At 42.2% G+C, this 16,561-nt stretch overlaps 1 protein-coding gene across 6 annotated transcripts in view; it reads left to right on the top strand.

The window, feature by feature from the left end:
* Positions 1–11,772: 11,772 nt before the first annotated feature.
* LOC147631725 (Hus1-like protein) overlaps positions 11,773–16,561 on the top strand; it is a 33,783-nt gene continuing 28,994 nt past the window's right edge. For all 6 annotated transcript variants that reach the window (XR_015267329.1, XR_015267340.1, XR_015267339.1 and 3 more), the window contains exons 1-2: positions 11,773–11,933; positions 12,010–12,134. Coding sequence is in view for 3 of the 6 variants with exons in the window: in XM_086808246.1 (XP_086664372.1) it covers positions 11,882–11,933; positions 12,010–12,134 (177 nt within the window). In the remaining 3 variants the exon portion in view is untranslated. The remainder of the gene's footprint in view (positions 11,934–12,009; positions 12,135–16,561) is intronic.

Below are 16,561 nucleotides of genomic sequence, written 5' to 3'. Positions count from 1 at the left end.
TTAGGGTAGATTTGGTGAGTCATAAAGCCCATCTAGTAAGTCAAACTCCTTTGGAGCTGGATTTAGATACTACATCTCATACTGAAAAGTCTATAGAAAGAAGCGTATGTATGGTGTGCACTAAGGGCAAACCCCCCACCCACTATGGGCGATAGTCGCCCTTAAGTGGGTGGTCACCCCCTTGGTGGTGGGTGGGGCGGGGGGGTCACCCTTAGTGGTGGGCGACCCCCCCAACCACTAAGGGATATTGTCGCCCTTAAGTGGGTGGGGGGGTTGCCAACCATCACCCTTAGTGGACCCCCCCAACCACTATGGGATATTGTCGCCCTTAAGTGGGTGGGGGGTCGCCAACCATCACCCTTAGTGGACCCCCCAACCACTATGGGATATTGTCGCCCTTAAGTGGGTGGGGGGGTCGCCAACCATCACCCTTAGTGGTCCCCCCACCCACTAAGGGTGACGGTCGCCCTTCACCCACTTAAGGGCAACGATCGCCCTTAAGTGGGTGGGGGGGGTCGCCAACTAGGGGCGACCATCGCCCTTAGTTGGTGCCCCCCACCTACTAAGGGTGATGGTCGCCCTTAGTAGGTGGGGGGAGGGGAGGGCCTTAGTTGGAGACCCCCCCTCACCCCTCACCAACTAAGGGTGACCATCGCCCTTAGTTGGTGGGGGTGTCCCACCCCCCACTAAGGGCAATCGTCGCCCTTAGTGGGGGGTGCACGCATAGTCGCCCTTAGTAGGTGGGGGGAGGGGAGGGTCTTAGTTGGTGACCCCCCCTCCCCCCCACCAACTAAGGGCGTTGGTGGGGGTATCTTATCCCCCCACTAAGGGGGCGACGGTCGCCCTTAGTGGGTGGCCTTAGTGGGGGGCGCACGCGCCTTCCCCCCATTAAATGCTTGACCTACCCTTCCTACACGGCATCGGGGCGACGGTCGCCCTTAGTGGGGGGCCTTAGTGGGGGGCGCACGCGCCTTCCCCCCATTAAATGCTTGACCTACCCTTCCTACACGGCATCCCTCTCTCTCTATCTCCCCCCCACGAACGTAGCAGCCCCCTCTCCCTCCTCCCCCTAAAGCAAAATGTGGCAACCCTCTCCCCCCTACGAATGTGACAGCCCTCTCCCACCTCCCCCCCTAAAGCAAAATGCGGCAGCCACTCCCCCCCCTAAAGCAAAACGCAACAGCATTCCCCCCTCCCTCCTAAAATCAAAACGTCCCCTCCCCTCCCTAAAAACAAAACGCTCCCCTCTCCCCCATAAAACGATAGCTGCCTCTCCTTCACTCTCACACACTCTCTACCTGCCTATACCCTAAAAGGGTATCCCTCTCCCTCTCTCTCTCTCTCTCTCTCTCTCTCTCTCTCTCTCTCTCTCTCTCTCTCACCAACCCTTCCTTCACTCTCTTTTTTCCTTCCTCTCTCTCTCTCTCTCTCTATTCCTTTTCCTCTCCTCTCTTTTCTTCATTGTTTCTTCTCTCTCTTCTCTTCTTCTTTGTTTCTTCATTCTTTCTCTTCTTTCAAAACTCTAACTTTTTTAATTTAATCTTTTTTCTCTCTATTTATATATATCCCTCTATTTATATCTCCTCTATTTATATCTATTGCTTTTTTGCTCTATTTTTATCTTTTGCTTTCTTATATCTTTTAGGACTCTTTCTTCCTTGTTCAATCTTTTTATTCTCATGCTACTTGTTTGTTCTCATGGTGTCTCCCCAATTCCAAAGAGGAGCACAAGTGTCCTTAATGTTCAATGATACCAAGGTACCTATTGGAACCGTTTTGCATGTATACCCCACCGTGGATACTGTCCATGGAATTGGCTTACCGCTTGGTCATGTTGACGTGTCAATAGAAGATGTTGAAGTGGGAGAAGTTCCTCTTTTTTTCCCCTCGAAGATGGTGATATCGACAAGTTAAATCAAACCAAAGGATACATCATTGTGTGGCCAACCAAAGATTTTGTAAGTCTTATTTTATCTCTCTCCACCTTTCCAATTATGCTCTTTTTTAGTGGTTTTTTTTAAAGAGCAATCTGTCTTGTTTATATTAATGTGTTTAGATTATTACAAACACACCAAAGGAAACCCCACATCCAAATCATATAAAACACATAAAGAGCACACCTGCCATACAAGAAAGCCAAGAAGTGACAAGTATCAAGAAGAGGAAGAAAGTGTAAAAGGCAGATGATGAGTGGAGTCCTCCTCAAAGGAATCCACGTCAAGTTGCTAAGTCTTCAAAGAAAGGTGCTTCTTAAAAAACCATTAAAGAAGCTAAAGAAGTAGGACAGGTGGACGAGGGAATTGAAAAAGAAGGTGAGAATGAAGAGGGCTTCATTGGAGACTCATGCAACTTGCTTGCAATTAGAACTCCTACAAGATAGTCTTAACAGAGTGAAGGTAATTGTTAACCACTTTTTATCAAATCTTACATAAGGTATCTTTTGGATTACCAAGCATAACGTGTGTGTGTGTGTGCATTATAGGTGGTGAAATCCACTCCTTTTCCACCTATTCCCTTATGTAGACTTGTGGGTGCCTAACCCCTCTATATAAAGAGTGCAGTTTAGGTACAAGAAGTTGGCAAGGAAATTTTATACGAATGGCTATGTTGCTGATAGATGCAGGTTCATTTTCTCCATCTCCTCATCCCATAATCCTGTTAGAGAAGTGACTCAAGATGATGTTATTACATGGGATGACATCTGGCGATTGAAAAATGAGGAGTTCAAGAATATGATCAAAGGTGCAGAGTGGGAATTCATGAGCAACAAGATGTTGTATGTGTGGGATGGCAATCATCAAGTTGTGACATGGATGGAGGAGATTAATAAATGTGAGTCTACTTAAATTGCCTACTTTTTTAAATGCGGTCTTTTGTTTTATAAAATAGTTTTGGGACTAATTAGATTTGCACTATCTAACTGTAGCATTCAAGAATGTCACATCAAGACATCCTTATGTTAATGCTATCCTTATTGAATTCAATAAGGATAGCGACGGGGAGGTTCTCACAGTGATAGCTTGCTCAAACAGGTAAGAGAACATAAGTTTTAAGACTCTTTGAATTAGGAATATTTGACGTACTATGTTTCAATCTTTCATCATAACCTTAAATTTTATTAACATAGGATGAATGAAGTAGGCTATGTTTCTTCTTCCCTTGTGGACAAAGTGTGCCTCATTAGGGCGCTTGGGCTAGCAAAAAAAGAAACAATTATGAAGCACACTAGAGAGATGAATAAGGCATGGATGGACAAGCATGCCTCGACACAAAAAAAAGGGCCGTCCATCCTCGTATAACTTTCGAAACTTTCCCAAATAGTATTCCAGGTAAACCTTCAATCTTTAGACATTTGTAATATATGATTAACATTTGCATATTATCCACTAATGTTGTAATTTGTGAATAATAGGATGAGTACCTCGTAACCACCCGAGATATTGACCCCCTAGTAGATAGTTTACCTACTGCACATAAGTTTGAAGAGAAATGGAGAACATCATTTTATAAAGATGAAAGAAAGTGGAGGCATGCTACAAGGCAGCTGGTAGTGATTGCAAACCCTACATAAGGGGAAGGTTTCTTTGAGTAAGAAATCCTACACTCTTTTCTTTGTCTATTTCATAAGTAATAATATTTTATGGTTTTAATGTTGTGGTTTAATTTTGATGTTGTGTTGCATACGACTAGTGCAAGTTAATTGGGACGAGAAACTGAATTGTTTGACAAGGGATAGGCTATACAGCTTGGTAGCTAGCTGCTTGCCACAAAGCACAGATTTTGGATATTTTGATTGATGGCGATTTGCAGAGGCTGAAGGATTCACAAATCCCTAAAAGTATGTAATAATTGTTTTCCATGTCTTCTTGATATTTACAAAGTACTCTATTTTGTTTGAATAACAATTTCAATGGCAATGCAAGAAATGTAAGTTTATTCAGGGATTGGCTTTGAAGAGAAGTCATATGGCATAAGATTGGAGCGCAGGGTGTAGCCGTCCTTGTAGAAATATCAGAAAAGTACAAGGTATTTTTTCCACATACATTCTTGGAGGACATCGTTGAACTTAAGAGTTTGTATTTTGGGAAGCTATTTGAGGAAATGGTGGGATCCCTAAAAGAAACAAGGTGTGGTAGCTTCAAACCCTGCTGTCGTCAAGGCTACTAAGCGTGCTGTGTTTAGGTGCATAACATTCTACAAAGCATACTTACTACTTAGTTGTACTCTTATATTTATAAATTGAATGGAAATAATAATGTGTAGATGGATTTGTAAGTGCCATGCGGAGAGATCTATTGTGCAAATGTGCCTGCAATCTTAAAAGATTGGCGCAATCCAAAACATGAGAGCACTATGTATACACAACATCAACTTCGAGACCTTTTGGGATGCATGGATATACAAGAGATGCCCATTGTTCCTTGGTTTTCTAAGTGGTAAATTTTCCAAGAGCGAGAAGGAGATGTATACTCGGGCTTGTAAAACGAAGCAATCAACCATGGTATGAACTATATAATTAGATATTTCACTTTATTTTAAAGATTATTTTTTATATCTTTTCGAATCGTGAATTCTATTGTGAAGCCTAGAAGTCTACGTGACAAATCACATGTTCAAGGCAAGGGCAAATGTCTTATGAAAGATGAAGGGGATGATGAAGATTAAGAGGATGATGACCGATGAAGGGAAAAAAGTGCTAAAAAGGATATAATGAAGGGAAAGGGAAAAGGAAAGTCACTACAGGAAGAGGACAACTCAGATACCTCTCCATCAAAATATGACGAAAGCGATTCTGATGATAGCACAAAGAGAGAGAGAGAGAGAGAGAGAGAGAGAGAGAGAGAGAGAGAGAGAGAGAGGGAAGGGGCATAAGAGGTAAGAGAAGGATAGAGAGAGAGAGGAGGATATAGAGAGAGAAGGAGGATAGGAGGTAAGAGAAGGATAGAGAGGGAGGGTGGGAGAGTGAAAGGGACGGAGAGAAATGGACAGTGGTAATAATAGAAGAGAGAGAGAGAGTGTTAGCAAAGAGAGACAAGGATAGAGAGAGTGAGAGAGGGAGGGTGGGAGAGTGAAAGGGGAGGGAAGAGAGAGAGAGGGGGAGGGAAGAGGGTGGGAGAAGGAGAGAGAGGGTGGAGTGGGATGGGCTGGGCGAAGATGATGGTGGCAATAGTTAAAGAGAGATTGTTCAAGTAGAGAGAGAGGACATCCAGGAAAAGTTCCCTCCACCAAGCTCCCTCGGTCACCATGCCCGAGATTACATGGACATGATAAAACCATGGAATTAGAGAGATGTACCACATGGCAATAGTTAAAGAGAGATTGTTCAAGTAGAGAGAGAGGACATCCAGGAAAAGCTCCCTCCACCAAGCTCCCTCGGTCACCATCCCCGAGATTACATGGACATGATAAAACCATGGAATCAGAGAGATGTACCACTAAAAATGAGTCCTCCCCACAGGACTGAGAAGTCTAGGAGGAAGAGAGTAAACCCAGCAAAGAAAGTAAACCAGGCTAATTGCAATCCCGGATGAACTGAAAATTTGAATGAAAACCAAGAGGCCTGATGGATGTGCTACATTGGTCCATGGTTGGAGCTATAGAGCGGCGAGGTATGTGTGAGGTCGGCTAGCGGAACGATAATTGATTGACACTGTGGTGTGAAAGGTTGATGGTCGGCTGGAAGAGAGAGATGGTAACATTGAGCTGACAAGGGATGTTAGCAAGGAGGAACATAGATTATGGATGGTGAGTGGTTGGTAGGGAAGCGAGGATCTACAAAAGGGGATTTAGACAGTGTTAAAGGGGAAAGGGGTTGTTTGTCAGAAGAGCTAAAGAGAACTATATCTGATGGAAGGTTGGGGATAGAAGGATAGAGAAGAGAATGAAGAAGAAGCCGTGGGATGGAAAGAGGAAGATGTGTCAAGGGAAACGGAAATAGAAGACCCTTGCTTTGGGTCGAAAGGGGGGATCTATGAGGAAGTGGAAGTGACAGGGGCAGCCTCTAGATGATAAGCCTTGATTCTAGAGCCATTAACTAGAGGAAGCAATAGGCCATCCATGGTGCGGAGTTGGACAGCATCGTGTGAGGAAGAATTTATTGTTAAATAAAAAATATGTGAAGAAATCATAAGGAAATATTATTTTTTATTTAAAGATTACATTACTATTCACATAAAATAGAACTTTTTATCATTGTTGATAAGTATTAGTTTTGAATTAAAATAGCAAAACAATTTATCTAAAATTTATTTTTGAATTTAAATAAAATACCCATTAATTTCAATATGCTAGGAATTTCTCTTTTCCCATCTAAATGATGGAATTCCAAATGTCATAGGAATTCCTCTTTTACTATTTAAATATTTCTCATAGATAAAATAAATTTATCTAAAATTTATCTTTGAATTTAAATAAAATACCCAATAATTTCAATATGCTAAAAATTATACTTTTCTCATTTAAATATTTGAATTCCAATATGGTGGGAATTCCTCCTTTCATCATTTAAATTTATCTATGCAAAAAGATAAATTTAACTAAAATCCTTCTTTAATTTTTAAATAAAATATAAATTATTTTAGCATCCCATTTTTTCTCTTACTTCATTGGAATACATGGATTTCCATTGTCATGGGGATGACTCTTTTAACATAAAAATGAATTACTAGAAATTCCTCTTTTTCCTAATTAACTATTTATGCATAAACATAAAAATCAAATTTTCCATGATTATAATGAGAATCATTCAATAAATCTAGGATGATTAATCCTAGAATATGGTAGGAAGTCCTCTTTTCATATTATGAATGAAAATGATTTATGTGTTAATTTTATTCAATATTCCTCTTTTGGAATAGAAGAATTCATGGGATTTACAGAAATCAATTCTACCCATATTTCCACTTTTGATAAATAATCATAAATTGAATTATACTAAAATTTTCTCTTCTTCCCATTTAATTTCTCCTATTAGTGTATGAATGAAAGATGTTTGTTCCTTGCATGTTCAAAGGTTCCAAATAGACTTTATTGGAAAGGGAAGTTATTATTACTAGGGAATTAATTTTGAAAACATTTATAGATGAAGATAGAAAGGTGGGAGAACACATGTCTGAGAAAGAGTTTCCTAAGATGGCACAAGAGCTCCAAGGATTGTTGAAGCTTAGCAAGTAAGTGATTCCTAGTACTTTTATGTATTGTAGTTGAAAATTTCAAAACATGGTGTTTATGGATATATTTATGCAGGTTTTGATATTGGTATTTCACTTGAGGGATCTCCCAACATCCACCACTTCACACGATGACAGTGATCTTCTTTGGGAAAAAAACTATAAGTTTCCCTATAGAATAGGTATATCGAAACCTGCATTTGAACAGATTCAGCAGCATTGGACATGAAAGCAGAGATTGTTGGCGGAGTCATATACAAAGCTGGGTGTTAAAGAAATGTTCTATGTGAAAACAAAGGACGCTGATGAGCAGGGGATGCCTTCCACAAGAAATTTCAACTCTCACAAATGCTTGAGATGCAAATCTAAGGTAGAAGAGGTTGGGCACCTATTTTGGGGATTGGACAACTCTACCTTTGGGAGAAATTTAAACTATGGAAGATGTTTGAGATGCATGTCTAAGGTAGAAGACATTGGGAACTTGTTTTGGGGATGCCTAGCATCATATGTGTATGGACACATCTTTCCCTTGGGGTGTTGGGATAGGCCTCTTATCCACACTCGATAATTGGAAGGGTTTACAACCCGTCAAGAGATGAAGAATACAAGCCCATCTTTGGGCCTTCCAAATTCACTTGCTTTTTGGAATTTTGGTGTGTTAGAAACGATTTGTTGCAACTCTAACACCAATTATGTGAGTTCCTTTCTATTAAACACAAGATATGTCTAGCTTTTAGCTTAGGTCAATACATGGTCATCCTCCAACTTTGACATTCTGATAGGTTATCTGTTATCAAAGTAATGATGCGCTTGTAATGTCTAGCTCTTTTAGCTTAGGTCAATACGTGGTATCCTCTAACTTTGACATTCTAATAGGTAACCTGTAAACAAAGCAATGCTATAGATATATAGATAATGAGCCTTGCTCATACTTTCTTACTCTTGCTGTGTTTTGATAGGATTAACCCTTCTCTCTAGTTGGAAGAGAGTGAAAATTTTTGGAACAACCTAAAGGGGGAAGTTGGTATATGTAAGGTCCCTCCCAAGCCATGTATATATGTGTCTCTTTTAATATAGATTTCAATAAGGAAAGAGAGTGTAATTAGAGAAGAGTGAGACAATAAGGCTAGAAACATTAGGAAAGTGTTAGAGTAAAAATATTAACTACAAAAATCCTAAAAGGAATAAGAACATAAGAATAGTTCTATTAAGAGATAAGTATCCCCAAAAATAGAATTTCGAGTTTAGGTGATAAGAGGTCATATTTAGAGTACTTTTACACATTTAGAGTCCATGCATACTAAAAATGTGGAAAAACAATGCGTTTCTAAAGATGGTACGTTTGTGGCTATATACAGACGTTTTTGCCTATTCTGCCCGCAATGGCTTGTAGACCAGATGCCTTCCCGTTCTTTTGACTGGTTATACGACCATATTCTGAGTTTTTATCAGAGAGTTATCTTAAGTGTTTCCCCTTCCAAAAATAGGGGAAACACTTAAGATAGTCCACTAAGTCTTATCTTGGAGAAAAATTTCCTACTCATCGACACCTTGACCATACAGAGATTCAAGGATACGATTCATAGGTAAGACCTAGTTCTATCCCGCAGGGGGAGCGTGGTCTTCTAGAAATCAAATCACCCATAGGGTAATTGATCATAATTTGGGCAACTACTAGTCTTGATTCCTAGAGAGAATGCTTTTTTCCTCATCCATGCAGCCGCGCTGGCCTAGTCTTCTACGATAGAATTGCTCGAGAACCTATTTATCTAACGTAAGGCTTTCACTTAATATGTTGGAAAGCTACCTGACTAATCGGGTCCACCCGTCCGTAGGATGGTACCATCGGGGCACTCCATCCTCCGACTTTCCACCCTACTCACGCGTCAATTTGTTTTCTAATTAATCCTACCATACTGTTTGACATAAATAAACATGTTCCTTAATTAAGGCCCTTTTCACAAGGTTTGTTAAAACAGCCTTTTTTCACAATACAATAATGCCAAAGGCAAGATTTATAAAAACAAAGTTTAAACATGGATCAATTTCATACAAGCCAAACCGGCTCTCTTATTCTTTTCCTTTATACCGTCGATGATCTAGAATTCGGCCTTCCAGCCTCTACATGCTAGGCAAAACCCTACGGGACCATACACCTCATCGTCGGCCGCTGGTGAGGACTCAAGCCGGCCTGTCGCCCTCTCAGGCTCCATAGCTCAATCCTCCCGCCCCTCAGAGGGATGTCTGCGCACTAGGGTGGGCTAATTCACCGCACTAGCCTGGGCCGTCAGAACTAGGCAGCATCACAATCACTCGCCCTCAATCGGCGAACCTCATTCTCCCAATGGTATGAGGGATACCATGGGCCAACTCCGGGCCTTACTAACATCTCCGCCATCCGGCTACACAAGCACAAGAACGGTCTCCGCCATCCGGCCGTCAGAACTAGGCAACGTCAAGGCAAGGAGAAGTTGTACCTGTACCTTAATTTAACCAAGATAACAATCCATTTACTCACTAAACCATAAGACTAGGATCCATGTCACCTTCTTTAAGAAAACAATCCTTTTCACAAAGATTTTAGCATTTCAACTTGAGATTGCAATAAGACATTCTTTATTAAGGCATATGTTATTGTTTAAAAGAATACAAACTTTAAATAGTAAATCAATCAAATAGATCACTAATTAACAATTAATAGAGAAGCCGGGGCCATACCTCAACCCCTAAGAATGATATATAATTGAAAAACAAAATATGTATATACCTTATAGAAATTTATCGTTTATCGTTGCCTTTGCTCGTTAACAAGAGCTTTAGAACTTGACATATGAGAATAGAGTCTTCTAATACCTTGTATTTTGATTGAAATTATCCAATAATCTCCAAGCTTTATCTCCTCTTACTCATACTGTGACTCTTCTCTCTTTCGAAGGTCTATGGCAAAATAGCCTTCTTCTCTTACAGGGCTATGGGATACTATTCTTTCTCTAAAAGAAAAGCTATGGAGTTTTGGTCTCTTCCTCAGAAATACCATAGAAATCTAAGCTTCTTTTCTAAGATATTAGATAAGAATGAAGGGATATATATACCTCAAACTCTAGGATTACCTTGAGGCTACTTGCTGCCTTCTCACAGTTTTCTCTGTGTAGAGACCCTGACAGAAACAGCAAATTGTTTCGACCATAACTCTATGATAAAAACTCAGAGTATGGTTGTATAACCAGTCAAAAGAACGAGAAGGCATCTGGTCTACTAGTCATAACAAGCAGAATAGGCAAAAACGTCTGTATATAGCCACAAACGCACCATCTTTAGAAACGCGTTGTTTTTCCACATTTTTAGTATGCATGGACTCTAAATGTGTAAAAGTACTCTAAATATGACCTCTAAACTCGAAATTCTATTTTTGGGGATACTTATCTCTTAATAGAACTATTCTTATGTTCTTATTCCTTTTAGGATTTTTGGAGTTAATATTTTTATTCTAACACTTTCCTAATGTTTCTAGCCTTATTGTCTCACTCTTCTTTAATTACACTCTCTTTCCTTATTGAAATCTATATTAAAAGAGACACATATATACATGGCTTGGGAGGGACCTTACAGTATAATAGTGAAGGGCTCTATGAGATGCAATAAAAGAGTTCATTTGAAGGGTGAGGAGAAATGGATTGCTCACTCCTATGCCCTATAACTTTAATTTACTTGGGGATATTGATCTTTGTTTAGGATTTTGATGCGTTGAAAGTGTTGGTTTGATTGATTCTTAGTTGTATTTTGATGTTACTGAACTAGTGTTTTTTGAGGGCCTTATGTGCCTTTTGAGATAACATGGTAGTTTTTTTTTGGTTGTATTTGCTGTTGTATTATTTCTAACAAAGATCACCATTAATATACCTAAATTTCCTTTAAAAAATAATAAAAAAGTTAGTTTTCGGTCATGTGCTTATGTGGGACCTGATTTGTATGCAGATTGTAAAATGTTATCATTATTAAAATGACAACACAGCTACAAATACCAAACAAGCAAAGAGAATGCTCCAAAGTAACTTTAAAGCTAATGTCCATCACATAGGTACCATGCAAGGTGCTATATGGCACTATAATAACGCACTATCCTCCACTTTCACAACTAAAAGTGCACTACTAAATGGGGGAATGGTACATTCCCCTAAAATTATAGTTTTGAGGGGAGACTTGTAAAACATTTTTGCCATATCTTGTGTATGGTTTTTTCTTTTCTTTTCCCACTCACTGATGCACACACTCAATAAGTGTAGCAATAATAATATAATCAACTTCACCGACGACCGTTGTCATAGTTAACATGTTCATGTGCAAGGAATTTGTGAATGGATTCTTATGTATTTAGTGATTGGAGCGTCTACCTCGTTCCAAACATTTCAATTGCAGTGATTGAAGCATCTACCTCGCTCCCAACATTTGAATTTTGATACTCTTTGCAATTACTTTGTTGCTGAGCAGTTGCTAGAGTTTCTCTAGTGCAATCTTATTCGAAAATAAAAAAAGCTTAGTTATGATCAAGGTTAGTAAGATAAGCTTGATCTACAAGCTTATATTAGGTAGTTAAGATCAAAGGTTTGTAAGATAAGTTATGATCAGCAAACTTACATATACTTACTGCTTACAGGCACAAAATGTAACTGGGATTCGCGCTGCAAACCGGGCGTGTAGTTTCCCTCGCAACCATGAAGTTCAAGGCTTTCCTCACCGATCACGGTGTCTCTCTGCTTGAAAGGCGTGAGTACAGAATGCAATTCCTGCGAATTATGCTCATGCAGTGTTGTATATTAACATCGTGTGTGTGCTGTGGCAGGGTTCATTCCTGCTTTTGAGAAGATCGGGAAAAGCTGCCACCTCTACCTCACCCCGGATCATGTCATCCTGCTGCACAACGTGCTCAACTCCAACGGAGTGCAGGCGGTCGCACAGTTCAAGAAAGTAAGCTTTTAAGCTGGTTCTCCTCTTAATCTGGCCAAGAATGTAAGCCTTTCTCTTGTTTAAACCGTCTTAATCTGGCCAAGTATAGAGTCTTTCATGCTCACCTCTATGCAGACACTTTAGTTACCCCATTTGCTCACGTTGCCCGGATGGGCAGGCAATCTTGCCCATCCAACTCCCAGCCTCAGTCTCCATAAGATGTATGTCACTCATCAAGTGGGTCTTAAGACCAATTTCAGTGCATTACCATTGTAATGGGTTCCTTGTGAACAGAGGCATCTGCCCTACTTTGACTGAAGTACAGGACAAAAAGCAAAAACACTGCCATAATCACAGGGAACAGGAATTTAAACTGACTCCTGAAGGCATGTCCAAGCTGTACTGTGATAGAATGTGCAGGGGAAGAAGGGAAAGTGGAAACACAAGAGAGAGAGTGAGAGAGAGAGAGATGGAGAGGAAACACAGGTGAGAACTTGCTCTCAATATCATCATCCAAAGGAATACATGTCCCGAGCAAGAGGGGAGAAAACCTCGTATGTGAGGGACTGCAGCAAACAATGCTAAGCAAGCAGTGAGAAATGAGGGAGGCAAGCCAGCTATATATATGCCCATGGGTAGGCAGCCGACTGGTGATAAAAAACCTCCACGACTTGGAAAATACCCAAGACTCCATAATATGGGGAATAATGTGGGAAAATATATGTGAGGGGTGACCAACCCCTCTGACTAACATGGTCAGTCCTAGAGGCTAAAATAGGACACCAAACAGGAAGCCAACAAGAAGGGGATGATGTCTAACACCCCCTCTCAACACCAGATGCTGAGTGAACTCCAAGAAGCCAGAGACGCCATCCTCGATCAAAGATGAAAGACTGCAGAAACAGGTACCAAGAAAGCTCCACAAGCAATCTCCTCAGCAACTCAGCTACAAAAGCAAGGTGGACAGATCTGCGTTTTTTCTCAGAAGTGCTGCTGGTCGCTTGTCTCTTCCAGGCGTTTCTTCTCAGCAGCCCGTGGTCTTTCTTCATCACTTTGACCTCTGAGAACACCTGTTTTATGCACTGTTTTGAGGATAGCAGCACCTAGTGTGCTGCGTTTTTCTAAAGGTGGCTATCTACAGCAGTTTGCAGCAGTTCTCAGCATTGATACCCCCCCTGGAGTGCTGGTCGCCTGTTTTGTACAGGCCAGGAGCAGCATATTTGTTGCATTTTTTTCTTCAACAGGTTTCTGATGTTGATTTGCTGATGTGAGGCTTGGGTGTACCTAATTCTTTTGCGTTTCCAGATTCAGCCCTTTCTCAGCAAGGTGGACAGATCTGCGTTTTTTCTTAGAAGTGCTGCTGGTCGCTTGTCTCTTCCAGGCGTTTCCTCTCAGCAGCCCGTGGTCTTTCTTCATCACTTGGACCTCTGAGAACACCTGTTTTATGCACTGTTTTCAAGGCATCAGCACCTAGTGTGCTGCGTTTTTCTACAGTCTACAACAGTTCTCAGCATTCAATCCCCCCCCCCCGGCGTAGTGCTGGTCGCCTATTTTGTATAGGCCAGCAGCAACAAGTCTGATACCATGATAGAATGTGCAACGGAAGAAGGGAAAGTGGAAACACAAGAGAGAGAGTGAGAGAGAGAGAGATGGAGAGGAAACACAGGTGAGAACCTGCTCTCAATATCATCATCCAAAGGAATACATGTCCTGAGCAAGAGGGGAGAAAACCTCGTATGTGAGGGACTGCAACAAACAATGCTAAGCAAGCAGTGAGAAATGAGGGAGGCAAGCCAGCTATATATATGGCCGTGAGTAGGCAGCCGACTCGTGATAAAAAACCTCCACGAATGGGAAAATACCCAAGACTCCATAATATGGGGAATAATGTGGGAAAATATATGTGAGGGTGACCAGCCCCTCTGACTAACATGGTCAGTCCTAGAGGCTAAAATAGGACACCAAACAGGAAGCCAACAAGAAGGGGATGATGTCTAACACCCCCTCTCAGCACCGAATGCTGAGTGAACTCCAAGAAGCCAGAGACGCCGTCCTTGATCAAAGATGAAAGACTGCAGAAACAGGTACCAAGAAAGCTCCACAAGCAATCTCTCCAGCAACTTAGCTACAAAAGCAACAGAACAAGCTGCCAGGTACACCGCTCCTTTGGAAGAAAACAACCATATAGGCTGCGACGTGTTGCTCCAAATAATGGTTCCAAACCCAGGTGTAAGAACACTCCCCGAAGTCAAATGTCGTGTATCCAGCTTGGAGAAGGTATGAAAAACCTCATAACCAACCAAGATCAGATCCTGTATATAATCAATCTTGGGAGAAGCAAACTGCGCCTCATTGGAAACCTCAAAAGAAAGAGTCAATCTGCACCAACTCTGTACCAAGAGTAGCCAAATATTGCACAAAAGCATCCTCTGAAAAGGTCGGCATCGCAAGATGTAATGTAATATGCGGAAGCTTCGGAGAAGGATCGGTACTTCAAAACTCAGAAATCAGCACTCTTTTCGCGACGGAATTAACGCACAAACTGAAAGACGATGTGCAGAAAAAAATAGAGAGAGAAAGGGGAGATGGAGAGGACACAGCATTGGGTCCCAATTACCCTCTGTAGGGCCCCCACCACGGATGGTGTATTTGCTTTATTAGAATGATGTAAATCTGAAAACAAATACAAAGTACTTGACCTTTTCTTGGCTGGAAAACCTGCCCTTGACCTTCAGTCCTTCACCCCTTTGCTTTAGCAAGTTCTTGGCTGTCCTGGCCCTTGTTTGCTTGGAGCACTTGGTGAATTATGAGATGGTCTCAATGATTTCTTGGCTGGGCTTTTATACCCCTCCTTTCATCCAGTCGGCCAGCTAATAAAAGCTCCACGACTGGGTTTATTCCAATAAACTGAATTCACACTATAATAAGTGCTGTCCAGTCTGCGCATGTTTTCTGGGACAGCTCCTGGCTGCTGGGCATGCTGCGCAGAGGTGTGGGACTGCCCCTACACCTGGCCTGACCTGCTGGGTAGGGTTTCAAACCCTGTCAGCTGCCTGTCCAGCAGCCCTAGGGCTGGCCGACAGCCCTTCCAGCCCATGCCTTGGCTGGTGGGCAAAGCTTGGGCCCTCCTGGCCCCTTGGGGGTGGTTCTACACCTCCCCCATGCCCACACTAAGAGTGCAAGTGCAAATCTTCGCACTGGGGTAGCCCTATGGGCTGGCCCCATCTCTACATGCAAACCTACATGCCTACAGAGGCCTGGCATCCAGTTGCAAACCAGATACACAGAACATCTGACATCATTCCAGAGGGAGATTCACAGCGCGGACTGGCACTGCTTCATGTGCAGGACAGCGCACACCTGACCTTGGACTCATGTGCAGGACAATGCACACCTGACCTCGGACGACTGAGATGGATCCCTGGCTGACTCGTCCCGGACTGGGCTCACATGGGACCAGTTCACCATCCCAGGTCCTGCACCTTCTGTCCAGAAATGTCTACGTGGCATCCAAGTGCGGGATGCACGTGACATCCCCTTCTGCTTAACTTGACGGAAGCTGCATAGCCTCCAAATAATCCGTCAATAATGCCGGATAGTCTTCGAAAAATTCTTTGTCGAGCCATACCGCTTCATGAGTTCCTCGGTCCTGAAACTTCGTGAGGAACTGTCGTAGTCTTCGGCCTGAGCCATGCTTGAAACGGTGCAGAAGGATCTGTTCTGGAACCATTACTTCTGCTTCATCAATAATGTCTGGTTCCGCTTCGTCTTTGACCTCTGAAGGGGGTGGACCTGCATATGGCTTTAACCAACTGACATGAAATACATCGTGCATAGTCCAACTCGGAGGTAGCTTTAACTGCATAGACACCTCATTAATCTTTTTCCGGATGGGAAATGGTCCGAAGCTCCTGAAAGCATAGTTACCTCGGAACGGGAACGTTCCGGGAACGTCGGATGCTAGAACGGGAGCGGGAACGGGAACGGGAGCGGATCGGGAACGTCGCGGAACGCCACGTCATATGACATGTCAGCATATGACACAAAAAAATGTAACTTTTTGTATACGGATAGCCAAATATGCTTCCTAATATTTGCTCCCCCAAGACATGAACATACATTTCTGCAAGCAAAACACCCCCCCCCCCCCCCCCAAAAATTTTTTTTTTTTTGGGCGGAACGTTCCGACGTTCCGGGAACGTGCCTTCACCCGGAACGGCGTTCCGGCGTTCCAGGAAGGCGGAACGACGTTCCGTGGTAACTATGCCTGAAAGACAACTTTGGGCATCGCTTGCCCACCTGCTTCAATCTTTGCTTCATAATCCGAAGATACACCCAATCCCCTTCCGAAAACTTCATGTCCCTTCGGTCTTTATTGGCCTGTCGAGTGTAGGCCTCTTGCGCTTTAGCCAATCTGTCTTTAACGGACTCTAGGATCTCCTGGTAAG

The sequence above is a fragment of the Cibotium barometz genome, chromosome 14 (assembly GCF_041138505.1).
Source record: "Cibotium barometz isolate CiBa-2024 chromosome 14, ASM4113850v1, whole genome shotgun sequence".
In the NCBI taxonomy this organism is placed as follows: Eukaryota; Viridiplantae; Streptophyta; class Polypodiopsida; order Cyatheales; family Cibotiaceae; genus Cibotium; species Cibotium barometz.
This window is presented reverse-complemented; position numbering and strand designations above follow the sequence as displayed.